This window comes from Heptranchias perlo, chromosome 22, assembly GCF_035084215.1.
Source record: "Heptranchias perlo isolate sHepPer1 chromosome 22, sHepPer1.hap1, whole genome shotgun sequence".
In the NCBI taxonomy this organism is placed as follows: Eukaryota; Metazoa; Chordata; class Chondrichthyes; order Hexanchiformes; family Hexanchidae; genus Heptranchias; species Heptranchias perlo.
Window position 1 is genome coordinate 38,068,389 of NC_090346.1, and position 26,512 is coordinate 38,094,900.

Below are 26,512 nucleotides of genomic sequence, written 5' to 3' on the forward strand. Positions count from 1 at the left end.
GCTTAGAAACCCACTGAGAAGTCTCCTAACAGTGGAGAATCATCTCAGGTTGGAATCCTGAACATGATTTTGTTGTTCCTTCGCCACTTCCTTCCCTTGCAAGGAAAGTGTGTGGTTCAGCTTTAGCACAATGAAAGAATGTATGCAAAAGGACAATGGCTGTGGACAGTGCTCAAATTGTACCTCGGGTATGTACAATGCATGATGGGCCTCACAAGAGATATGTGTAAAAGTGAGGAACACACTTACAGTCACTTTCCTTCTGATACCAGCAAACTCCTTCCTCAATTGCAGCCAGGTATGAAGGATCTGGGTGACAGCACCAACATGGTTAGCAATCTTCTTCCAAGCAACTTGCACCTGTGCTTTTACTGGAGAGCAGTCTTCAGCCCCAAATAAGGCTGCCTTCCTTTGGTGCACCTCCTACAGCAGAACCTCCAACCCTTCAGCCCAAGTGTATACACTGTGCCATTATGAACAATTAGTCCACTTTTCTGCCATTGCCATAACTTTTTTTTATTCATTCGTGGGCTGTGGGCATCACTGGCAAGGCCAGAATTTATTGCCCATCCCTAATTGCCCTTGAGAAGGTGGTGGTGAGCCGCCTTCTTGAACTGCTGCAATCCATGTGGTGAAGGTTCTCCCATAGTGTTGTTAGGTAGGGAGTTCCAGGATTTTGACCCAGCGACAATGAAGGAACAGCGATATATTTCCAAGTTGGGATGGTGTGTAACTTGGAGGGGAACGTGCAGGTAGTGTTGTTCCCATGTGCCTGCTGCCCTTGTCCTTCTAGGTGGTAGAGGTTGCGAGTTTTGGAGGTGCTGTCGAAGAAGCCTTGGCAAGTTGCCGCAGTGCATCTTGCAGATGGTACACACTGCAGTCACGGTGCACCAGTGGTGAAGGGAGTGAATATTTAAGGAAGTGGACGGGGTGCCAATCAAGCGGGCTGCTTTGTCCTGGATGGTGTTGAGCTTCTTGAGTGTTGTTGGAGCTGCACTCATCCAGGCAAGTGGAGAGTATTCCATCACACTCCTGACTTGTGCCTTGTAGATGGTGAAAAGGCTTTGGGGAGTCAGGAGGTGAGTCACTCACCACAGAATATCCAGCCTCTGACCTGCTCTTGTAGGCAGAGTATTTATGTGGCTGGTCCAGTTAAGTTTTTGGTCAATGGTGACCATGTTGATGGGGGATTCGGTGATGGTAATGCCATTGAATGTGAAGGGGAGGTGGTTAGACTCTCTCTTGTTGGAGATGGTCATTGCCTGGCACTTGTCTGGCGCGAATGTTACTTGCCACTTATGAGCCCAAGCCTGGATGTTGTCCAGGTCTTGCTGCATACGGGCATGGACTGCTTCATTATCTGAGGGGTTGTGAATGGAACTGAATACTGTGCAATCATCAGCGAACATCCCCACTTCTGACCTTTTGATGGAAGGATGGTTAATGATGATGCAGCTGAAGATGATTGGGCCTAGGGCATTGCCCTGAGGAATTCCTGCAACGATGTCCGGGGGCTGAGATAATTGGCCTCCAACAACCACTACCATCTTTCTTTGTACTAGGTATGACTCCTGCTACTGAAGAGTTTTCCCCCGATTCCCATTGACTTCAATTTTACTAGGGCTCCTTGATGCCACACTTGGTCTTGATGTTAAGGGCAGTCAGTCTCACATCACTTCTGGAATTCAGCTCTTTTGTCCATGTTTGGACCAAGGCTGTAATGAAGTCTGGAGCCGAGTGGTCCTGACGGAACCCAAACTATGCATCGGTGAGCAGGTTATTGGTGAGTAAGTGCCGCTTGATAGCACTGTTGATGACATCTCCCATCACTTTGCTGTTGATTGAGAGTAGACTGATGGGCGGTAATTGGCCAGATTGGATGTGTCCTGCTTTTTGTGGACATGACATATCTGGGCAATTTTCCATTTTGTCGGGTAGATGCCAGTGTTGTAGCTGTACTTGAACAGTTTGGCTAGAGGCACGGCTAATACTGGAGCACAAGTCTTCAGCACTACAGCTGGGATGTTGTCGGGGCCCATAGCCTCTGCTGTATCCAATGCACTCAGCCGTTTCTTGATATCACATGGAGTGAATCGAATTGGCTGAAGACTGGCTTCTGTGATGGTGGGGATCTCGGGAGGAGGCCGAGATGGATCATCCACTTAGCGCTATTAACTTACTAGTGAGCTACAGTTCTTTACCAGCTACTGCCTTGCTGGATTTTACACTTCCCTGCTATGCCAAGGAAAACGTTACATTTGCCTGTAGCCAAAGCACATTAGGGGGAAGGGCTGACACTGTTATGTATAAGGTAAGAGGTGACTGGCAGTGTGTTATGTATAAGGCAAGAGGTGACTGGAAGTGTGATATGTATAATGTAATGGTGGCTGGTGTTATGTTATATATAGGCAGTAGATATCTGACAGTGTGCTAAATGCAAGTTGTTATTGTTGTAAACTTCAGCTCATCCAAATCTTTGCCCGTATCCTATCCCGCACTAAGTTTCGATCGCCTGTCACCCCTATGCTGGCTTACCAACATTGGCTCCCAGACTCCCCCCCCCCCCCCCCCCCTGCCATGTCTAAAATTTAAAACTCTCATCCTCGTGTTTAAATTCCTTCATGGTCTCACCCTTCCATATCTCTGTAACCTCCTCTAGTCCTACAACCACCCCCCACTCCCCCCCCCAAATCTTTGTTCCTTTAACTCTTGTCTTTTGTGTATTCCCTCCTCCCCTTTGACCCACTATTGGTGGACATGACTTCAGCTGCCTGGACCCCACACTCTGCAATTCCCTCCGTAGATCTCTCCACCTCCCTCTCCTTAAAACCCACCCCTGTGACCAAACTTCTGGTCACCTCTGCTAATATCTCCTTCTTTGTTCTTAGTGACCATTTTTTATCTGATTACTCCTCTGTGAAGCACCTTGAGACATTTTTCTATGTTAAAGGTGCTATATAGATACAAGTTGTTGTTGCTGGTGGTGGTGGTGATAAAGGAAATAGGTTAACTTCTCTATTAAAATAAAGTACAGAGGATTGTCATGTAAACACATTAATTTCTAGGGCAATGTGAGTAAAGTTGAAGTGACCAGGAGGGAGTATTTTACTGAAAAATGATACTCCTGTACATATTATGGTATAATAATGTAATTGGGATTTAATACTTCTATAAGTTTTGTCTAGTGGTTAATTAGTGGTTAATAATACTTCTGCATTTTTACGTAGTTAATATTATTTCTGTTGCTGTTAAAATAGTCCTGTATTTATTATTAACACTTTTTACTTTTGCTGGGGTCTAACTCAGATACATAATTTTGTTTTCTAGTGATATAACACTACTGTGTATATTTGTACAGTGTGGGTTACATAGGTATGTCACTGCTGTAAATGTACTTCAGATGCTCTCTATTACCATGTTATAACACATTCTATATTATTAATGGTTATGAAGCAGGACAGCTTCTGCTGCTGGGCTTCAGTGGTAATGTGAATGCTGGCTTTCCTGCTGTTCACTGCTTGACACAGGCATCTACACAATCCAGGCTGAAGCTGGGGATTTATTGCAAAAAAATGTATACAACACAATTTATGCAAAATGTGCTTATAGTCATTTGCACTAGGGAAAAGGCTCAGCTTAAGAAACAGTATTTATAACAAAAACACGGAGATTAGTTCTTTTTTTTGGAGAAGAAAACTCTTAAGCTCCATATAGATTCTGTTTAATACACGGAGTGCTCTGTCTTTATCCAGGATCTACCACATATTCATTTTTTATCATTGGACGTACATAGGAAAAAATTCAAAGTGCGCACTCTCTTTACTGAGCAGCTATTGGTCAGTGTGGAAAGGCTGCCCATAGTCTCTCCATGTAGTTCAGCCAGCAATATGGCAACATTGTTATATATCAAAAGGCAAAGAATAATCTCTCAGGCAGATCTCAGTAAATGGGAAACCTCCACAAAATGATAAAAGTGAATGTACGTTTGGAACAGAATGAGGTAGTGGGAAAGAACTCTGTCCTTCTACCTCTGGGACTTGAGTCTGAATCCAGGCCAAATCAATGGATTGAGAGGCTCCTCTCTATCTACCAACTAAAACACATAAATCCAGGTAAAATAGGTTTGAGCAATCTCAACCCAGTTCCAGGCAGCACCAATCGGTAACATCACTCAAAGAAGCCACCAAAATAGAAATGTCACATTGTTGCAGTAGAGACTGTTTTTCTGAGGTTAGGGTTGAGGCATCTTTGGAGATGAGTTCCTCTGGTTGCTAAGTGTAATTTGTTAAAGGCAAATCATGTCTGACAAACTTGATTGAGTATTTTGATGAAATAACAGAGAGGGTTGATGAAGTGTATATGGACTTACAAAAGGCATTTGATAAAGTCCCACGTAATAGACTTGTTGGCAAAATTGAAGCCCATGGGATTAAAGGGGTAGTGGCAGGATAGATACAAAATTGGCTAAGGGACAGAAAGCAGAGAATAGTGGTGAACGTTTGTTTTTCAAACTGGAGGGAAGTAAACAGTGGTATCCCCTAGGGGTCGGTATTAGGACCACTGCTCTTTTTGATATATATTAATGACCTGAACTTGGATATATAGGAAAGATTTGCAGGGCTATGGGGAATTAGCAGAGGAGTGGGACTAATTAGATAGCTCTTTTAAAGAGCCGGCATAGGCATAATGAGCCGAGTGGCCTCCTTCTGTGCTGTACAATTGTATGATTCTATGTAATAAAATTGTGAGCATGGCAGGAAGATTTCCTATGTTCACCATTTCTAGCAAAATCATAAATGTATCTATTAGATTGATAAATGTATATATTTGTTCGATATGTTGCTAGCAGTAATGAATATAAGAAATCTTTTCATTAAGTTTATGATGTTGCTACACATGGCAACCAGAGGAAATCCTCCTCATTTCATGGGAAAGATTCAAGAGATCGTTATATGAATCCAGCTCAAGGTATAGCTGACCTGGACGTGCCTGTTACTGATGTCGGAGGAGAGTTTGGTCACTCCTAATCTATCCTCTGGCTCAGCATCCATTTTCCTTTCTGCCTCTGTGAAGTGCCTTGGGATGTTTTTTTATGTTAAAGGTGCTGTATAAATGCAAGTTGTTAGACGGGATGTAATAAGTGGAAAAAATATTCTATTCCCCATCCTGAACAGCTCTCACCTTTTAATAAGCACCAAAGTTTACCAAAATACTGGAGGAAAGTTTAAGTATTAAATTAATTTTTGGAGTCTGGAGTTACCCTTCAAAAATGTTTTAACAAATTGCTTAACCCATTAGCAAGAACTCTGCTTGCTCAGTGCTTCCCGATACAAGACGTTCAGTTGGTTCCATAAATGCTTCCAATTTTTTCTGAGCTGCAGGATTCCTGAGGGTTAGTCAGATTGGGACACTGACATGAAGTGACGTGAGATGATGCCAAAGATTGTTACCTACACAAAGCACCTATATGGGAAACTGAGGGTGTGGAGATTGCAGTGTGGGGAGAGGGGTTCAGCTCATCTGTCATGTGATATAATTTATTATTCTACAATGCCTGTGATTACTAATATTTTTTCCTTCGCATTGACATTCCCCATGTGTTCTGGGGATAAAGCTGGGTGTGTTTGTTTAAATTTTAAACCTAGTTCTTCAGCAAGTTTCAAGAACAAACAATGGCATAAACCTTGACCTTGGGCTCATATCCAGCTCTGACAGCTGAGGTGGATACTTGCTTGGCCTGATGGCACTACTGTCTGTCCTTGGGTTGTTAAAATGTACGGCTCCCTCCCGGTTCTAACAGTGAAACGGATCCCATACTAACCTCTTGTGCTCATCAGTTTCAGATCCTAAATCTGAATCTCCCCTTTATCACTGTTATGGTACTGCCCTTTTCTTTCCCTTTGAAAAAAATCCATGAGTTCAACGAACAAAGCAAAGCTGATGGGCGATTCATTTCAGATCGGGGAAGTTATGTAAACGTGATACCGCATTTTAGAAAACGCATTCTGCATTTTATAACTTTCAATGCTATTATAATTTTGATACCTGATCCATTGTTTATTGAGATGTCCTGTGTTTGCTCTTAACAATTTAGGGGATTTCATCATTTTTATATCTTTAAAAAATTGCCCTGGAGGTTCCACACCACATCTGCACTCACCCACTGACCTATTAGGTAAACACATCATGTGGTGTGGTAACAGTCATCGGAGGCTCCTGGGAAGTGTGTGTATGTAGACAAGCGTTGGCTTGGTGTGATGCCCTCCTTGGTCAAGTAGCTTGGACCTGGCTCCATCTTGGAAGACTGGCCTTATATTTTACACAACTGGCATTAATGCATTATTACATTAAGTTCACTCAGAAAAAAACACAAGCACTTAGATTATGGGAAAGGCCAAAGTCACACTGCTGTGGGGGAGAATGCTGTTCTAAGCACTGTATGTAGACTGTGCCAGATACTTTATTCAAAGCTTCATTAGGGATAAACAAATCTCCTCGTGCTGAGCACTGAGCTTGGTCAGTCCCAGTGCTGTACTGATCCTAGTCAGTGCTACATTATTGGAAACAATGACTCAGCTCATAACCCAGTAAAAGAGTGAAATGTCCCTTTGATGCGACTTGTAGAATAACACATGTGAGAGTGTAACAAACAGCTCCCTCAGACCCAATCCCATGCCCATTGGGCCTACCTCTGTACAGAGGCGGAGTACTCCTTTTTATATATTTGTATTTACACTGTCAAAGGGAGGTGGGGTGAGAAGCATGATCTTACGCTAAGTAGTGACAGATGTGCTACTTTTGATTTGCCTGGGGAGCTTGTTTTCCAGCTGGTAGGTTCATTAGGCCTGGGTCTGAAGGAATTGTGTCCAATCATATTGTGTGCGGCCTCCTGGACTGCTGTCCAGAATGGCTGAATGAAGTGTCCAAGTGGACATCTAAAACAGTCGTTAGGCCTCTTGAAAATGTAAATTTAGGGCCTACGCTTGCTAAAGGACCCCTTTCAGAATTTAGTTCATGATGAGCAGGGCATGTGCCCGGCCAGAAAAATCACATTTTCTGTGGAGCCAAAAGGCTCCCCGACTCCACAGTCCTGGCGATCGGCCTTCCCCCATTGTTTGATCCAAACCCCCTTCCGGAACTTACCTGAGCACTGCTGCTGGTGGCCTGAAATTCATTTCTCTCATGGAGCGAGCTGCCTGTGGAGACACAACAAGCACCAGCAGCTTGCCCCAAATATATAGATGGAGGCCCGAGGTCTGATTTCAGGCCGACTTTGGGCCTCTCTGTCCGGGCGTGCTCTGCTCGCGCAGCGCTGAGCCTGGGCCCTAATATGTGACTACTCCTCCATAGTACTTCATTGGCTGTAAAGCACTTTGAGACATTGTGGAAAGGTGAGATACAGATGCAATTTTGCTTTTTCTTTTCCAACCAGTACCTTCTCATCAGCTGTTGCTCAATTTCTTCAGCGCTATGACATTCAAATGACAACTCTCGTTCCTGACTTCAGCCATGCTCCTTGATGCTGTTTTTAACCGTCCTCTCTCCTGTGTCCTGTTGGGCTGTCTCTGATTTCAAGTCAGCACTGGGAGCCTGGATAGAAGTCAAGAGAGAAAGTCATCACAATGCTGGAGGAGTGGTGCAGAACAACAGCTGACAGAAACAGCTGCTAGGAATGAACTGGTTTGTTGTTGCTGGATCCACTGTCTTTCCAATTATATAGAGTACTTATGGTATGCAAGGTATTCGAAAACCCCGCCAATCCATCTGAACTAAAAGCAGCTCACCCACATCTTAAATTGATCATGAGGGTCAGCCATTGCTTTATCTTGGCGTGTGTAAAGACAATGGCTATAGTTGTCTGTGTTGGGTCCATATGTCCTTGTAACGCTAATTTATAATTTAAGTTTAAAAGCAATCTGTTCAATGGTAAACCAGTTCACAAAGAAACGCCACAGGCTAGAAGCTCAGATTGCACTAAACAACACTTGTGGGTGGCGGTAACAAGTCCACCAAGTCTCCTGGAGGTTTAGCTTCCTGTTTGCTGGTTAAGAAAAAATAAATTGCTTGAGGTGTCGATTGTGTCTACAGCGAGCGCCATTGCTGCCAGAAGATTCATGCTCAAAATGTCTGGCAGATGACATGCCAGCACCTTGCCATCATGCAGCCCACCAATCAAAAGCACGGAAGTGACTCCTGGGTTCTGGCACACCACATGGCTGTCATTTCAAGCTACAGCAGATGTGAACTGTATTTGCTGTCATTTTAAAAAAAAAAATCCTTTTTTGTTTTTGTGGAGATGAGGAAATTATACCTACGGGGGGCAGACTTGGCAAACTGGTTACCCATCAGCTGCATGTCCTGTGTATGAAATTGGAGCCTGTAGCCTTGCAGTACTCCTTCAACTGCTGATACTGTTCTGTTCCCGGCATATGAAAGACAATTGTTTAATCCCTTTGAAGCTGAAGGCTTTACAACGCAGCTAATTCCTGAACTGAGAACATTTTTGGCTACTGTACAATCTTAATTTATGGATAAAGCTTGTCAGCGCCTGATTCTATGTGGTTTTAGAAATCCATCCCATTGAGCTCCTGAAACAATAAAACCACATCTCTAATGAAGCCATGCTATAATTACAGTCAGTAAATGATCTCTGACTTGGCAACAAATTATGAGCCACCTGGCTGGAGTCAAGGATATGTGGGTAATAAAAGACAAGAGTATCACCATTAGAACCCCATTTTAACAGTTACACGGAATGTTTTACTTCAGACTTTAAAAAAAAAAATAGCTTAAAGTCATTGCTGATGGTATAATTGGAGAACGGAGAGGTACTGATCATGTGAGGAGGCTGAATGCATCTTCACTGATATTCAGTCATTAACACAGAATGTTGCAACCTCGGTATCAATGACGCCTGATAGCTTAGCTCCTTCAATGTATCAAGTGGACAGTAAATATTCGCAAAGCTGTCAACATTTGGAGTGAGGTCTATGATCACAAAGACAGACAGAATGCAAATCCATTTAAATGGATGAGTCTTGTAAAATGGATGAGATTTCTAAACGCAAATAAGCAAATCTCATCCCATATGAGTGAAAGCTGACAGGTTAGCAATAAACAGAAATTTTTTTTTTTTTATTCGTTCACGGGATGTGGGCGTCGCTGGCAAGGCCGGCATTTATTGCCCATCCCTAATTGCCCTTGAGAAGATGGTGGTGAGCCGCCTTCTTGAACCGCTGCAGTCCGTGTGGTGACGGTTCTCCCACAGTGCTGTTAGGAAGGGAGTTCCAGGATTTTGACCCAGCGACAATGAAGGAACGGCGATATATTTCCAAGTCGGGATGGTGTGTGACTTGGAGGGGAACGTGCAGGTGGTGTTGTTCCCATGCGCCTGCTGCCCTTGTCCTTCTAGGTGGTAGAGGTTGCGGGTTTGGGAGGTGCTGTCGAAGAAGCCTTGGCGAGTTGCTGCAGTGATTAAAGATGTCCAAACCAGAATCATATGTACCAGTAATATGTATAGTTACAAATTATGTTGGTTATCTAGCAGCAGGAAACCACTACTGCATCAAGAATTTCTACACTTTGAATTCTTGAATTTAACACTGGACTCCTAAAAATCGAGCATGTGAGTCTGAATGAACTCTTTGGGGAAAGGATTAATTTGGTCACTGTGGCCGAGAATTTCCTCGAAACTAATTACACCACTGTTGCCCCTTTAAAAGAAATTTGTGCCCACTGGTTTCCTGCAGGGGGAGTTACACATGGGTTTCCTGGGTCTGTCCATTGGTGTAGTCAGTGGTGTAAAACCCATGTAGAATGGGTGTAAACAGTTGGACTACCTGGAAACTCCTGTGCATCCTTTAAAAAGACAGTTCAGCCTGCATTCTTCAGCAGCAGACTGGGGGGCAAACGGGAAAGAGAGGAACATCGCTGGGCTCATTCTTGTAAGCTCTTGTGACTGGATATGATTACAAATCATTTATCTGTCGTCTTAGTCATGGAATAGTGCAAGTTGGGGATGGGGTGGAGTTCCTCTCCTGTACATTGTTAGTCATTATTCTAAAATAGCACTGATGGTTTAAGACAACAGAAAGCCAGACAGAAGACTGTTAAAACTAATCATGGTTCTTTTAAACTGTTTAGTTTTAAAGGATCCTGGTAGTTGGTGTCACTCTTTAACTGATGTCTACTGTATTGGGAGTACAGGTTCACAGAACATTAAAAGCAGCACTTCAGGTTGATAAGGCTGTTAGCAAAAGCTAATGGAATTCTAGGTTTTATCTCAAGAAGTATAGAATATAAAAGCCACGAGGTAATATTGAGCCTATATAAAATCTTAGTACAATGCAAATTACAATGACACATTGGAAGTGTTTAAATTATGAAAGGATGGGACAGAGTAGATAGCAGACTTCTAATAGTTCTTGTTTCCAGCAGCTGAGGGGTCAAGAATGAAAGGCTATAGATACAAGATTAACTGTAAGAGATTGAGAACAGGGAGCAGGAGAAACTCCTTTGTACAGAGAGCTGTGAGGCTGTGGAATCCACTTCCAGGGTTAGTGGTTGAGACAGAATCTATGTCAACATTAAAGATTACATTGGATAGATGGATGAAGGAAAAAGATTTGAAGGGATATGGGAACACGGTAAGTGTGATTGGAACTATTTGCTCGCATGGAAATTAAGCAGCAACACGGACTGCTAGGGCCGAATAGCCTGTTTCTGTGCTGTAACTTCTTTGTATTTATATGTATTTTGATAATCGTTTCTAGTGTACTGACCTGTGATCTTGGTTTGCCTGCAGTGAATTTGAGAAATGTCTACACATAGCTCCAGTGACATCAAGCCTCCCTGCATGCCTAGGAACGGACTAGTCAAGATTCCAGCCCAGTCCAATGGATTAGGATCAGCCAGCATCACCAAAGGAACCCCCGCCGCTAAAAACCGATTGTGCCAGTCCTCTTCTATTCCAACAGTGCTCCCACCGCCTCTACCTAACCACAGTGAACTGGCTTCAGTACCACAGGCAGCGCACGTGCCATCATCATCTCTGTGCGGAGTGACTGACACTATTCCACTGGTGGAACCAAACTCTGACGAGATCTTGCCAAGTATATGCCAGCCATCAGGGTCCAAAAGAAAACTTTCAATCTCTTCAATGGAAGGACAGTTGCCTATTTTGGATGAGAAGATCCTCAACCGACTCTTCTGGTACTTTTCCTCTTGCGAGCGATGTGTTTTGGCACAAGTGTGTAAAGTATGGAGAAAGGTGTTGTACCAGGTCAAGTTCTGGGAAGGTATCACCCCCATTCTTCATGCAAAGGAGCTGTATAATATACTTCTTAATGGAGAAAAGGAGTTTGTCAATCTGCAAGGATTTGCTATTCGTGGCTTTGATTCTTTCTGCCTGATTGGAGTCTCTGATCTGGACATTTGTGAGTTTATAGATAACTACCCTCTGTCCAAGAAAGGTGTGAGGTCTGTGAGCTTGAAAAGATCAACCATCACCGATGCAGGACTTGAGGTGAGATGGCAACTTTCTATATTCCTACTTTTATTGACCCCTGTTACTCTGTGGTACTCCTTCCCCCTGCTATCTCACCTCTCCAGACTAAGCTTCTCATCTCCTTTTATTTAGCCTCCCATTTCACAGGCCATATGTGTAGTGAGTCATGTAAGTCGTCATCCTGAAAACAGACTGTAACTAATCAAAGGCAGTCAACAGGCTCCCATCTTGTTGAATATTGCCACTTTATCCATGTGGCCTTGACATATTAACATGTTTTGCAGTGGCGGGGAGAGGGGTGGGGTGAAAAAGCATCATTAAAAGAGGTACACACAATAAATAAAAGCACTAAAACTTTACCAGTTTTTTTTTCTGTTTGCAGTAAGTCTGTTTATTTTAAAATTGATTTTATTGACCTGACAGCAGTGAACCACCATTTTGGAAATAACGTTTCAAACAGCAGGGCTGTCCCAACGTGGAACTAGCACTGAAGTTGATTAAAAATGGAATTTGCTACAGGCAAGTGCTTAGGGCAAACATTACAACAATACTTTTAGGCCCTGATTTTAACTCTGGGTCAGTTTTGGGTGGGTGAGCTGCAGCCAAAAACAGACCCGGGGTATTTTAACTCCAGGGCCTCATAATCTCACCGGCGGGTTTCCCACTGAACTGACTGAACCAGCCGGAAACCCACCCACTTCCGGGGAGCAATTTCCCACGGGTCAGCCATAAGCCTATTTAAAGTGGGAATGCATCTCTTAAAGCGAGGTTGCATTACCTTGTGGCTTCGTTCATTTCCAAGGTGCTAGAAGAAGAATCTTCTCTGAAATGAGTCATAGGCAAGTCAACAGGTTCTCAGAAGCCTCTCCTGGAGGTACTTGTGGAAGAGGTGAGGGCGAGGAGGGATCTTCTGTTCCCCAGCAGTGTCAGGAAGGTTGCCAAACATGCTGTCCACCTGGCATGAAGAAAGATCTCAGAGGTTGTCAGCTCCAGGGGTGTGACCCCCCAGGATGTGGATACAGTGCAGGGAGTGCGTCAAAGACCTACACAAGTAGCAAGGGTGAGTACTGCCCTTCATTTATCCTTCTCTCTCTACAACACATGGCAGCAGTCCTTCACGTTCGTCCCCCAACACTATTCCCTTCCCTCGGTCACTTCCGTCACCACCCAGCACAAGGCAAAACTACACCAACTCTCATTCTCATTACAAACACACATTCACTTTTTCCTTGCTTCATTCGCACCAGCCACTAATACCATTCTCCCTTCACTTGCTAGCCTTTGGACAATCATCAACTTCTATCAGGATTCCTTCCTCGCTTCACACTTGCTTCCCATTCAACACCTCCTCATCCTGCTTGCAGCTTGCTTCTATCTTCTTCTCAGCACATGCACAAGTCCCACACATCTGCACTCTCCCTTTCAGTAACCACTCACTAACTCTCGCCTCTCTTTCTGCAGGACAAAACGGCGCACAATAATTGTTTCAGGATCAAGACCAGAGGAGGACCAGCTGACCGTATGATCCTGAGTAAGCTGCAGCAGCAACCCTTGGAAATGTGTGGGCCCGACAGAGCAGTGTGCATCGGGCATTTCGAGGCTCGGGGTTTCGTTGAGCAGGGTCTCTGACAATTATTTGTACCTCTTCATTAAGCATTGGAAAAACGCAGGTTAAGTCAGCTTGACTACATCAATTCACATTGTGATGCAACCTTGCGGCCTGCGAATGCCGTCCTAATTCTTGTCCCTTTTCTCTTTCCTCTAGGTCCTTCTCAACAGCCACAGCCCCCAAGGAGGACACCGCTGAGGAGGAGAATTCTTCTGAGCAGGCACCATAATGCGCTCCACCCCACCCAAGCATCAGCACAGGGATTGGCACCGTGGCTGGGTTAGAGATTGAGTTAGAGAGGTATGCACGTGGTGAAGCGCCTAACAATAGTGCACAGAAACAGGTACTAGTGGCAGGGACAGTCCAGGAGACAGGTTGCCGAAGTGCATGGTCCTCTCCGAGGAGCACAGAGATGAGGACTTCACCCGCCCAGCATTGGGAAGAAAACTGCTTGCCTCACACAGGTGAGATTTTGGAGGCCCTGCCAAAGAGTTTCACCGTCTTGGCTGAAAGTATGGAGGAGTCCATTTCCAGCCTGAGTGGTGTCATCTCACATGTCTGCAGTCTATCTTGGAGAGTGTGGCCATGCTCAAATGGCTACCATGCATATTCTGGGGTCAAACCTGTGCTCTGGCTTGGATAGGCAGACATGTGCCTTGGAGAGGTGACGTCAATCTTGGAGAGATTGGTACAGCAAGTCAATAGGGGCTTTCAAGGAGTCACTCATCTTCTGTACTTTGCCCTCCTGCAGGTGGAAGTGATGAGCCCCAGCCCCATGGGAGTGGCACGTGTTGACTCCTCAGGGTGTCAGCACATTTGGTCCCTTGTCACCCCTCCACCAATGCCCAGGACGGTGCCAGGAAGTCAGCTGGGCCAGACTGCCCTGGCAAAACTCGAAGTGCCAAAGTTTACACCCGGGCCGCCTCAGGCTCGAGCACCCAGGAGTCGCCGACCACAGTCATCTCAAGGGTTCCGAGCAATAGCAGCCATCCAATGTGGGGGACATCTCATAGGGGTAATAAAGGAAACCTTCTTTTAAGATATGCACTAAGGGTTGAGCACTTGGGTGTCAAAATATTCAAGTTCAATCTTTTGTTTGTAAATAAATTCATAATTTATTCACATTTGGGAGTTTGTTGTATGATCTCTTTTTATTGCAGCTAGTTAGTCTGCATGGTCGGAATGGCACTGATATAGAGGTTGGCTGAATGGTCTGACTTCATTAATGCAGAATGAAGGGAGTGGTGAAGTGGGTAAGAAAGACTTCTAATGCAGATCGGGCGATTGAGCAGGCCAATGAAAGCGCTGAGAGATCAACTGCTCCCCGGCCTCTCTAACTGCCAGGCATTGTGTTGCCCCTCCTTCTTCTGATTCTCCCTCACCGTCACCCAATTCTTCCTCATCAGATGATGCCTCTTGCTATTTCTCCAACTCCAATCCTCGTTGCACGGTCATGTTGTGCAGAAAGCAGCACACGACTACGGTACGACCCACTTTTTCTGGGGCATGTTTCAGGGAGCCCCCAGTCAGATAAAGGCACCAGAACCTTCAAGATGCCAATGATATGTTCCTGGTGGCCCCAGGGTTATTATTGTACCTGTGCTGCTCAGGTGTGATGGAGTTTTGGAGAGGTGTCATTAGCCAGGTGCGGAGGGGGTATCTCTTGTCCCTTTTGACATTCCTGGAGGGGTGGAATAATGGGGGAATGAATGAGTGTCTGGGGATGAAAGCATTGTGGCAGCCGTCAGCAAAACTGTCACAGACTTGCATCATCCTTTGGCGGCAATCACACACCAAAAGTAAAAAGAAAGAACTTGCATTTATATAGCGCTTTTCACAATCTCAGGACATCTCAAAGCACTTCATAGCCAATGAATTACTTTTTGAAGTGTGGTGACTGTTGTAATGTAGGAAGGAAAGCTCCTGGCTGGTCCTCTGGAGCCCTGATAGCTACATGTGCACAGTCAATGATGTCCTGTACACAAGAGAAGTCAGCCACTGCTGCGAATCCCAGAGCATGCTCATTTAGGTTGTTGGTGTCCATTGGAAAAGTAATGTACTGATTGGCTCTGGTTAAGAGGGCATTGGTGACCTGCTTAAGGCAGCTGTACACTGCAGACTGGGAGAAGTGGGAGATGCCGCCTGTAGCAGCCTGAGGTGAAAAAGTTCAGGACCTGGAGTGACTTGTGCAGCCACTGGCAAAGCATGGCCCCCTGGTCCAGCAGGCAGAAGGTCCTGGCATACTGCTCCTCTGTGATGCCCAGGAAATGACTTTTGGCCTACAGATCCTGTGGGCTGGGTCAGGCCTTCTATGGACAGCCCTCCTCACCTGCTGTCTTATAATAGGCCAAGCTGCTGCTCTTCTTCCTTCAGCTATTTCTCCATCCAGAATAAAGAAGCAAAAATTTCACCCATGATAGGCTGAAATTGCTTAGTCAGGGTGAGTAAGGCAGACAAATCAAAAAGAAGCAATCTCGAAGCTCTGAAATGCTTGGCAATCCACCAATCAGAAAAGCACAGTGATGCGAATAATCCAAATGCCTGCAGGTGAGTGCCTCTTTAAACTAATCTTCCAGTCATGTCAGTCAGTTTTTGAGGCCAAAGTTTTACTGACCGGGTTGGTCACTGAGCAGGACAGAAAATAACGTCGGGGTCCCAGTGACAACATGGGACGCTGATTTGAAGATGTTCACCAGTTTCCAGCAGATGCGTTTCTGAGCTGAGTCAGTGACATCATTAAGTTCACAATCAGGGAGATGACGGTGGGAACGGGGCTGTGAGTGGATTTCTGCAATTTTAACCACTCACCTGCCCCGTTCCGGCCAAGTAGCTAGGGTTAAAATTGGGGCTTTAAAACTTCGGCTTATGTTATGACATTGGCCTCCTTTAAATTCTTACAAATGCAAAGACAATTGAACAAAATTGATCAAGCCACAAAAGATAAAAATCCTTATTAAACAACAGTTCAGTTGGTTTTCAATAATTACTAGGTTGCACATTAATGGGAATTGTGTTTTACTGTTTACTCAATCAATAGTTGGGAAGAGAACACTCCCATTTGTAAAATTCTCTTCCCAGATCTGTTAATATCAATGCAAATCAAAAAATTTAAAAAGCACTGCACAAGTATATTTTGTGATAATTTGGTTAGAATCATTAATGATTGATATTTTAGTAATGTCCCATTTACATTTCTTTCTTGAGATGCCTATTTTGCTTTCGTCGTTTGTGTAATTCCCGTTTGCTTTTAATTTGTGATTTCATTCTGCTTCACCTCCTCTGAATTTTAATGTATAGGTTATCTCACCATGTGTTTGTAAATCAGCCTCTGCCTTGTTCAATGTTGTCTTCTTTGAAACTAACAGGTGTCTTTCTATCTGTTTATCTCAGACTCTAATATTTTTCAACTGCAAAATAATTTACTTGTATAACAAAGCAGTGAACTTTTCCTGCAATTTACTGTCAAATTTACTGTGTACAACTGCAAGAGACTATTCCAGGCAATCAACATTCCTGCTGGCCCTGTTCCTTAAATTCAAGGCTCTATCAGGCTCCTACATCATTCAGGCCTCTAAGGTTCCTACATCCTTCAGGTCCTACATCAGAAAGTTAATATTCCAACAGGTCCTATGGTACAAATTCAATATTTGTTGGACCCAATGGCACAAATCTAACATTCCTGCACCATTAATACACCTGCTCGAGGGGCCGATTGGCCTACTCCTGTTCCTATTTCTTATGTTCTCATCAGTTCCTATGTCACAAATCTGACATGCTTCAGGTCCTGTTATAAAATCAATATTTCTTTATATTCTATCCTGCATAGGGAAAGATTTCCTCTGTGCACCATGTGTAATGAAATCTTAAACCTGTTTGTATAAAGAATGCATTTACGATTTTGTTACATGAAGTGCACAGAAGAATCTGCCCCCCATGGTATTTTGAAATGGAAATGGTTATATGACATTGCGATAGTAGGAAAAGTAATTGGAAAAAGAATTCCTTACTATGCATCTACGGTATTATTAATGGTGACAACCAGCTCCTGGTGAACTGAAGGCTGCCATTTAATCATGGAGTTTAAGATGGTGAATATAAAACTCTCGAGCTTTGCACTTAGGCTTCATCTGAACCCCTCAAAGACAATTTAAAACTGAGAATGCTGGAAAAACACAACAGGTCCACCAGCATTTAAAAAGAGAAAGTACAGGTGAATCTTTCAGGTGCAGACCTTTCGCACAGAGTCTATACCCAAAATGTTAACCTGCCTTCCCTTTTTCAGATGCTGATGGGCAAGTTGTAAATTTCCAGCGCTTTTGTTTTTGGTTCAGATTTGCAGCATTAACAAGTTTTTTTTACTCTTTAAAGAAAACACTGCCTCATAGTCAGCGAGAGGTATCCACTATTCTTCATATTATAATGCCCCTGTGAATCATGGGACAGCATTACTCTGCAGCAATTACAGTCTTTCAGTCTTAAACAATTATCATTTCATCATCACCTTGGACTGTCATTACCATGGTTTTCATTTTATTGAGACTATGATATATATCACATTGAACAATGTATTATTGTGAGTAAGTTTAGCTTAATTTTGTATTTTAAAGGATTTCAACAAACCATTTGAACTTTGGTGTTGTGGCTAATGACATCATCTGAATCAGATTAAATTATGACCACATTACCTTCTCCCACCCATGCTCGATATTATGTGAAATGTAAATGTATAGTGATAATAGTACACGGCATAATGATGACCTATACACCCACCTCCCAGCCTGGGGGTGGGCGGGGGGTTAACACCTGTGGGGGAAAAAGGGAGGAACCTGTTAATACCAAATGACAAGTGATGCAACAAAATAGTTTAAAAGTTCTTAAAGAAGAATCTTGGATTAGTAATTAGTTGGATGTATGCTACATAATCTATGTGTGGCCCCTTTCAGGTTCAGTGCTGAACCCTGTGTGTCACCATCTTTGTGTACAATACGAACCCTTTGTATGGAACTTACTACTGTATGTATGCATAAGTCATGTAATACCAGGTTTAAGGGACTTATAAAAAGTGCACAGAGAATGCACTGGAGCTAATACGATGTGAGTAAACATTTTTCTCTGATGTGACTACTGCTGTGTGTGATTTATAACAGTGATAAATGATATTGTGGTCATTCATAGCACTCCATTTGGTAATGAAATGTGGAATAAGTTTGAATCAAAACTTATGTTTTGAACTATTATTGAGACTTGAAGCTAAAAGTAGTTACTAGCCCTGTGGCCCTGTCCTGTAACAGTACAACATACATTACTTAAACCCCACTTAGCATTGATATGATAGCTAACAATGTGGTGTGGGCGGGGTAGGAATACAAGAAGTTTTTGTCAAGGTTTTATTCTATGGCAGTGAAAAGACACCCAGAGTTCTGAAGTTTATTTCATTCCTTTCCACAGCATCGATGCAAACATTCTTGCATCAATAACCAGGGCAAACCTAATCACTACTTTCTGATCTATCTTGTCTTCTCTTTTATGTTTTTGAACCATTGCGATTTCCTGTACTATGAACTTTGACCTTTCACCTAGGCTAACCTGTTAAAGAAAAAGTTTGAACTAGAGAAGACCAGTACAAACTCCATACTGGGATAACAGCTCACCAGTTTGATATGGGATTAACTGGTATAGTGATTGTTCCTGATATAGAAACTTACCCATAGTGATTGATAGTGATGTACAAGCTAACCTTCTGGGCATGTGACTGATGCTGATATACAAACTCGCCCATGTGGGTTTATGATTGATGCTGGCAATCGAACTTATGTATGTGGGTGTGTATTGATGTCAGTACAATAATTCACCCATTTGGGCGTTTAACTGACACTGGTATGTTGTGGGATTGACACTATAATATCCCATTTCTTGCTGTGTGGTAGACACTTCCATTGCATTAGCTTTAGTGTATTCCGTTCCATGCTTTGTGACACACACTGTCAACAATGAATGATTGAGACATGAAAAAATAGAGCAAGGGTGTGAGCCAGGAGTTCATGGCTAAGAAATATATTATGACCAATAGTAGATTAGATGTGAATTATTTTAAACAGAAGTGTGTCCTGGGTTCTTTATTTACCTGAGTCTAGAAATTGTTGTCAGAGTTAAGCCTAATGCCTTGAATCGGGTTGATTGGAAAACCCTACTAAACAGAAAGAAATGGAATGCCTTTAGAACCATCCTAATGCAAAGAGTCATAAGAAGGGTAGATTGTCAATCAAAGCCAAAGTGGCTAACTGGTTATATGCACGGATAAATCAGACTTAAACAAAAATACTTTTACAGACTAAAAGAAAATAATTCTGAGGAACGGGGATAGGTATTGTGCTCAGCTAAAGGCAACGAAAGCTGCTATCAGAGCAACCTAAAAGTCATTTCGTTCCCTCATATGGTGACTGATATGGAGGCCATGGAAAAGGTTTAAAGAAGGGCCACTAGATTGATTTTCCTTCTTTCCACCTGTGTTACCATCTCTTTTCAGCACTGCAATGAGAAAGGCAGCAATGGGCCCCAAGAAGCAACAGTAACCACCCTGATGTGGCCCCATGAAGGGATAAGGCCTTGTAGCAGCCGTCTTTCCCTTCATTTCACCCTCAACACTTACTTGTTAAAGGTCTTGGTATCGACAGAGGCCTTCAGTGGGACAACTCCTGTAATTTTCATGGTACTTCTGCCCCTTTAAAGCCCCTCACCAGAACTTCTGGTGCTGCAGCGGTATCTTCGCTGGAATTCATCACCTTTGCACTGGCAGGCTCCCTCTTGGCACTGAAAATCTCACGGTATCTGCCGTGCATATGTAATGAGCCCCAACCCAGGGAAAAGGAGTCGGGGGCTGAGGCAGATACGGAGGGGCGGGTGGAAGTCCTGCTCCACTGGAACTCCGGCCTGAAGAGCAGAATCCCTCCCAATCATTGTAAATTTTCTTTCCATGCTCTAGGTTTCAGTGTACAGTGGGGGCTGCTTTCAACATCACATTGGCACTGGACATAGCAGAGAAGGCTGACTATGATGTCAGGAAGAACATACGGTGTATTGTCTGTCAATTCCCACTATTTTACTACATAGTGGGATTACAGTACGAGGCACAGCTACCTGGCAATGACTGTGGAGATGTACCCAAGGTTGCTGAGATTTAGCAGGAAGCCAGCTCCTAGAGGAACCCCTCCAGACCACACGTAACATCTATATGCACGGTCAATGACTGTCAAAGTCAACATGGTTCTCATTTTTATACATTAAGCACCTTCCAGACTAACACTAGGGATATCTGCAAGTGTGTTTGCTGTCCATCTATGTATTAAGGAGGTCACAGATACATTAATCTGCAGGGCTAATGATTTCACCAGTTTGTTCCTGACCAAGAGCAGCAACATGGAACAGCAACACAATTTGACAGAATTGTTGGTTTTCTCAGGGCTTCGAGGCCCCTTGACTACACCCGCATGTGGCCATTCATGTCTCTGTGCACATTGCTGTGATCTGTAGGACCTGAAAGGGATTTGATTCTGTCAGTGTGGACAAGGGATATGACACACAGGTTAATTCCTGCTTCCCTGGAAGCTCTTGTAATGCCTTCATTTAAAGCCAACATCGAGCTGCCCTTATTTGAAGGAGAATAAAGGGTAGAAGAATAGCTCCAGGAAGATGAAGGGTACCTAAATCCATCATGGCTCATGTCACTCATGAACAACATCAGAGGGCGGGTACAATGAGGTTCATGCCATAACTAGAATTATTATCGAACATACCATTGAGATCCATGATTGGGGCAGCCTTACACTACAACCCCCTCTCACCAAAAATCTCATTTGCAGCATGCTTGATAACTTTATTTTAGAGCAAAGAGGTGCCAACATGCACCTTGACGACCAAGACGTCCAAGCCATGCAAGAGTAAGCAGGGGAATGCCAATGAGAAATTCTGAGTGGTACCAGCAATGCCACTCGGAGGATTAGTCGGATGCCTTCTAAGGAATGCCACAATTACACTATTTATCAAAGGGAACATCACACCTGCAAAGTAACCATGCCCAAACCACTTGACCCGACATTTTCACAGTCAGCTCTTGAAATCCCATCTAGTGCAATCTTATCCTGCTATATTATAATCAATGACAAACAAATATTGAACACAATGTTCAAATTAAGTTTATTTCCTTTATTGTGATTGTGTATTGTGTACCTGTTGACAACCTGATTTGGCACAGTGCCAACCCTTCATGCTTGTGCTATGTTTAGAGTTGTAGCACCTAATCTATTACTCCTTCTATGTGTTTCCCTTGTGGAAGGAGTAAGTGTGTTGACTGATTGCAAGGTTTCAGACAACCTGCTGGGATTCTAATTATTTTTGACCTCCTTGGGCTATGCATTGTAAGGGGCACTGGTGCTGCCTGATTTCTGCCACCACCTCCCATGCCTAGTGCACCAGGCACATCTGGTGGGAGGAGGGGGTGTTATCAGTCCAATAAAACGAATACCTTTTCTGTTTGACTCCTTGCAGTACAGCTTTCAGCCAGTTACCCTGCCTTTCCTCATTCTAAAACTCAATTCTATAGCAAATTCGCTCAGTAAACATCTGTGCTTCCCATCGCATTACTAATTCAACTGTTTAAATGCTTCCTAATTGCACTTCACAATGATTAAGAGGATTTGTGCTTCTTCCTTTTCATTGGCTGGCCTATTGTGTGGGCGATATAGTGCACATTTATGCCACAGACTGAAAACAGCAAAATTGCATGTAAATCAGCAAGCTTTGTTACTCCCACAATTTTTGATTTCTAGTTAACCCCTGAATATCACCAACTTTCTCGCGTGAATTGAGAATGTTAACTTGACAAAACCTAGCAAATACAGGATGTGCATGTGAATCAGAAGTGGTGGTATCGCTGAGTCATTGGTCATTATAATAACTCTGCGGTGCACAGTAGCCAATGTGAATTATTCACTGTGCACCATGAAATCTTTCAGCATTATAAAGAGTAATTTTTAGGCCGCCCTTCCAGTGCAAACTGGGCAGTAGCACCCCAAAAATAGTGGGGAATGACTTACCTTCCCATTCCTGCCGTGGCAATGTTCCCCCAGGTGGGCAGCCAGAGTGAATCAGGCAGTAGGCCCATTTAAAATGTAAATTGGGGTTCTATGATGTACAAAGAACCACAATTGCCATTTTAGAAGAGAAGTGATCAGGTCATGCTTCATGCACGCTTTGACCAGTTTCATCAGCATTGGAGCCAAAGAGGCCCTGACATGGTAAGCTTCATGTTATTCTTGTGGGGCCCAGATGTGCAGGAGTGCTCCTCCAGGTCCCACAGAAATACTGTGGGCCGCTGCCGGCCTGGGCTCGCCTCCCCTCGGCCTCACTTTCCCCCCACCCCTATCTCAGAACCTACTTGCAATTGCCACCATTATCCCAGCCAGCTGACATTCCTGTGACCCAAAATCAGCGAGCTGCCTCAGGACACCCATTTGATCCACATTTCCACTACACACCGACATTGTCCACAAAATTTCAGGACCTAGATTACAAAATATTCAAAAGACTGTTCGATATCACTTGAGTGCAACTATCCCACATTTAGTGTTAGCACAGATCTTTTGTGCCATTTTGAGTAGTGATAAAACTCATGTTTCAATATAAATTATAGGATAATTGATACCTGTGCATGGTAGTAACATGTTGAGGGGGTTACTTCTGGCCCTCAGTCTGACAATCAATCAACTGAGCTACCTGGCCCTCATAAAGTTCTAAATCGGTTGATAATTTAAAAGCCAATTTTACTTGAGAGACTCCAAAAGAGTAAGAAGCTAACTTTCCATGAAACTTGTCCTCAAAGTATAGTTGAGGTCTTATCTTGTATCCATAATTTATTCTTGTTGAAACCAAAGATGTGCCCCAGTTTCAAACAGTTAAACCTTTGAAAGAAACTTCTCTTGAAAAATTACCCATAAAATTAGATTAAAATCTTGGAAACCCTTCTCAAGTTATTTGTTATTTCTTCATTTTTATAAATTGATTACAGTTGTGTTTGCATATACTGTACACTGTAGATGTAGACATAAGGGTCATGGGCATAAGAATTTGAAGCGTAAATAACCAGGTAGCAATCACAGCCTTTGTTATGGTAAGTTTGATTGACTTACTTTTTTAAAATTGTGGACGGGTCAAAGATGAAACAATCAGATATATAAAACAGATTTGTTCACCTATGAAAAAGCACCTTTTTAAGTCATATTTTACTGGTGAAAATTACTTGAAATATTTGGTATAAATGTGTTTATTTTTGTTTCCCTTTAACCTTGTTGAGCCCCTTTTCCATCCTTCACCCAATGTCTTTGACACATCTTGTAGAATGTTGGCGGTGAAGTAATCTGTGAATTATTAACCCCCTTTTTGATATTGTGAGGACAGAGGTGATTTTATGGTTTAGATTACGTTGCCATGGAGATGATTTATGTTTCTTGCTATTTTTTAAATTTGAACTTTGCTCCCGGTAGTTTATCATTGAACTTGGATTTGTGCCCACACAAAGCTATTCCCTTGTGTGTTTCTTGATAGTAATATTCCATATAGAGGTTTGGAATGATTCTTTCCCCCATTAGTGAGGTAGAGATTAACAGTTGGAGCTGAAATATGCAGGAGGGGCTTTCATATATCTGCCACAGCCATTCGCATGTTCTTAAAGTAGTGTGTCTGGCTGTGCCTGATTCTTACTCAAGATATCATAGCTAGCCTCTTCTGCACATACATCATGTCAGAATGTGCACAGAGGAGATTAGTTGCTGTATTGAATGGTTGAGAGTCAGTCGCAATCAGACGCGCTATTGTAGGAGCCATGGCGCGAATGGGGGGGGGTTCAAAAAAGGGAACTGCCCGCTGAAAACATGGATGGTCGACAACCATGCTAGGCCTTCGTACTATTCTGTAAAGCTCTTCAATAAACATCCTGCAACGCAAAACAGATTTGCTAAACAATCCTTCGTGTTAGAGGACAGAGGTCTTTATCTTTATACACAGTTGCCATGGAAAGACCATCCTGTAACAGGGGGAGCCAAGCCATGCAGTGGGAAGCTAGGCCTTGCACTTGGGGAAGCTGGGACGAAGTCTCATTCATTAAGAATGATGATCAGGTTTCAAAATTTTGATATATGTAACTCTTCAACAATAACCTCAGTGTTTAAACCGATTTATGATCTGGCTCACTCTGTCTTGCTGAATGACAAATCTCACTTCTTACATTTCCCCAGTGTCCTAGTTCTGAAAACTGGTCCTGTAGTGAAGGAAGCCACACCTGAAGTTGGGTCCTTCATTAGAGAGGCTGAACTAGTTTTAGTGATTTAGGGTGCATTTACACTGCAACTATAGCATAGATGCTTTGCTTTCCACAGATGCTATAATTATAATGCAAATGCAGCCTTATAATCCAGAATCGGGACTCAACCTGACACTGCAGCAAAGTGCTGTGAGAATCTCTGATGGAAGGAACCTCCTTCTGCTTCACTTCAGATTCAGTTTGGGCCTTATACCAACCGATTAACACTCCACAAATTTAGTGTTGGTGTGAAGCTGAAACTGCTTTGCATCAAATGTAAACCTGCAGTGCAAATACACCATGAATTGCATTATTCCAGTGGTGTTTAATGTGGCAGGGGCAAATAGTTACATAGATTCCTATATTAATTCTTGCTACAGGTAAAACAGCAACAGCATGCCATTGTAATCTCACATGCAGCAAATTAGTATTATTCTTTGAAGTCAAATAAGGTTGGCAGCAGACATCCCAGTATGAAAACATTAGCAGCAAAATGCATTCAACGTATCACGACTTGCATTAAAATGCAAATTCAAATTACAAATAAATACAGTGAAAGTCCAAAGAAGATAAAACTCCATCTGCTAGGATGAGCTTTTTTCAAAGATCTGGCATGGTACATACTCAGCAAGGGAATTCAAACATTTAGTGGAAATATTCGGATATAAATGATAGATGTTTAAGAAGAAGAAGGAAGAATATTGGAGGGAACTTCACAGTCTCTTTCATTTTTGTCTTTGAGCCTATGATAGGTCATCTCCTCATTCACTTTCTTGTCTTTTCTCCTTTTTCTTTACTCTGGGTAGAGCTGATAGTAACACTAAGGGAAACGATTACATTAATTGACTAGTCGATGAAAGCTGGTTCTCTTTGCTATATCTGCACAGAATCTGATATATAAACTGTATAAAAAGCCCAAGGTTAAGCTAGTTTAGAATGCGGTGATATTTGAAAAATGAAAGGACTGAATCCATCTATCCAGAGTTCTGTAGCTTCATCATGATATTATGGTCACTGCACTTCCAGTTACTAGCAATGCAGCCCAGTGTCAGTCATGTCCAAAGTGTTGCCTATGTCACTGTCTATGAAGTGTTCAAGTGAGTTGATTTTCATGTAAGCAGCTGTTTGAAGACCAGAGAGTCAGTGACAGCAGTGGGAATCTCAAGCATTTTGTTGTTAGAAATTAACTATTGATTGGCTGTAATTTTTTTTAATAGCATTATGGCTGTGATACACACTTGTGTTATGTTATCATGTTTACAACATGACTCGAGAATGTGTCACCACTTCTTGGGTTTATTGCATATTTGAATTTAATGCAACAGGAAAAAATGTTCTGATGATCACCAGTACAAACCACCAGTCTTCATGGCGTGGGTCTTGTATATCACTTTAGATTAACTCTTGCTGTGTTTATACTGAGATCTTTTGCCATAGGGTCAAATCTGTACAGGGAGATCACAGGAAGGTGCTCCATTTTTACACTAAAGCAGTGGGACAGCCTTAAATTATTTTTAAAATATTTTTTTTAATTGTTCATTTATGAATTCTTGGAAGGCATGTTTGTTGGAAATGAAAGACATGTATAGACTAGTAGATACTCGACTGCAGGAGGTGGATTCAGCAGCCTTTCCAATGGCGCTTTCTCTGAAATGTTTTAATGGTTCTACATTATAAAATTGGTTATGTTTTTGTTTAGTTTTCTCTTAGACTTTGATTTAGAAATAAATTTGAAGCAGGGACAGGACATGTTTTCCAATAGTATCATTGAGTTGTCTATTGGGGTTGTTGTCGCATAATCCTTGGTACACAAGCGTAGCCAGTTGTCTTGCAAGACATTTTATCGTGGCTGCAGCAGTCCTTTAGAATAAAATCCTGTTAGATCAAATCTTGTTTAAGGCAAATCTCTCTGGCTACTCTTGCCATGGAGCTGCATGAGCTTGAATAGAGATAAAGCCATTAACCGCGAATATTTTTGTGATCATGTCACTTCCACGGTCTGTATGTTAGTTCAGCTTCCTCAAAGATTGTTTTTTTAAGCCAG

At 42.8% G+C, this 26,512-nt stretch overlaps 1 protein-coding gene across 1 annotated transcript in view; it reads left to right on the forward strand.

Annotated features, from left to right (window-relative positions):
* fbxl16 (F-box and leucine-rich repeat protein 16) overlaps positions 1 to 26,512 on the forward strand; it is a 108,512-nt gene that overhangs the window by 13,804 nt on the left and 68,196 nt on the right. The window contains exon 2 of the mRNA XM_068003741.1: positions 10,805 to 11,524. Within this exon, the coding sequence (XP_067859842.1) occupies positions 10,817 to 11,524 (708 nt within the window). The 5' untranslated portion in view covers positions 10,805 to 10,816. The remainder of the gene's footprint in view (positions 1 to 10,804; positions 11,525 to 26,512) is intronic.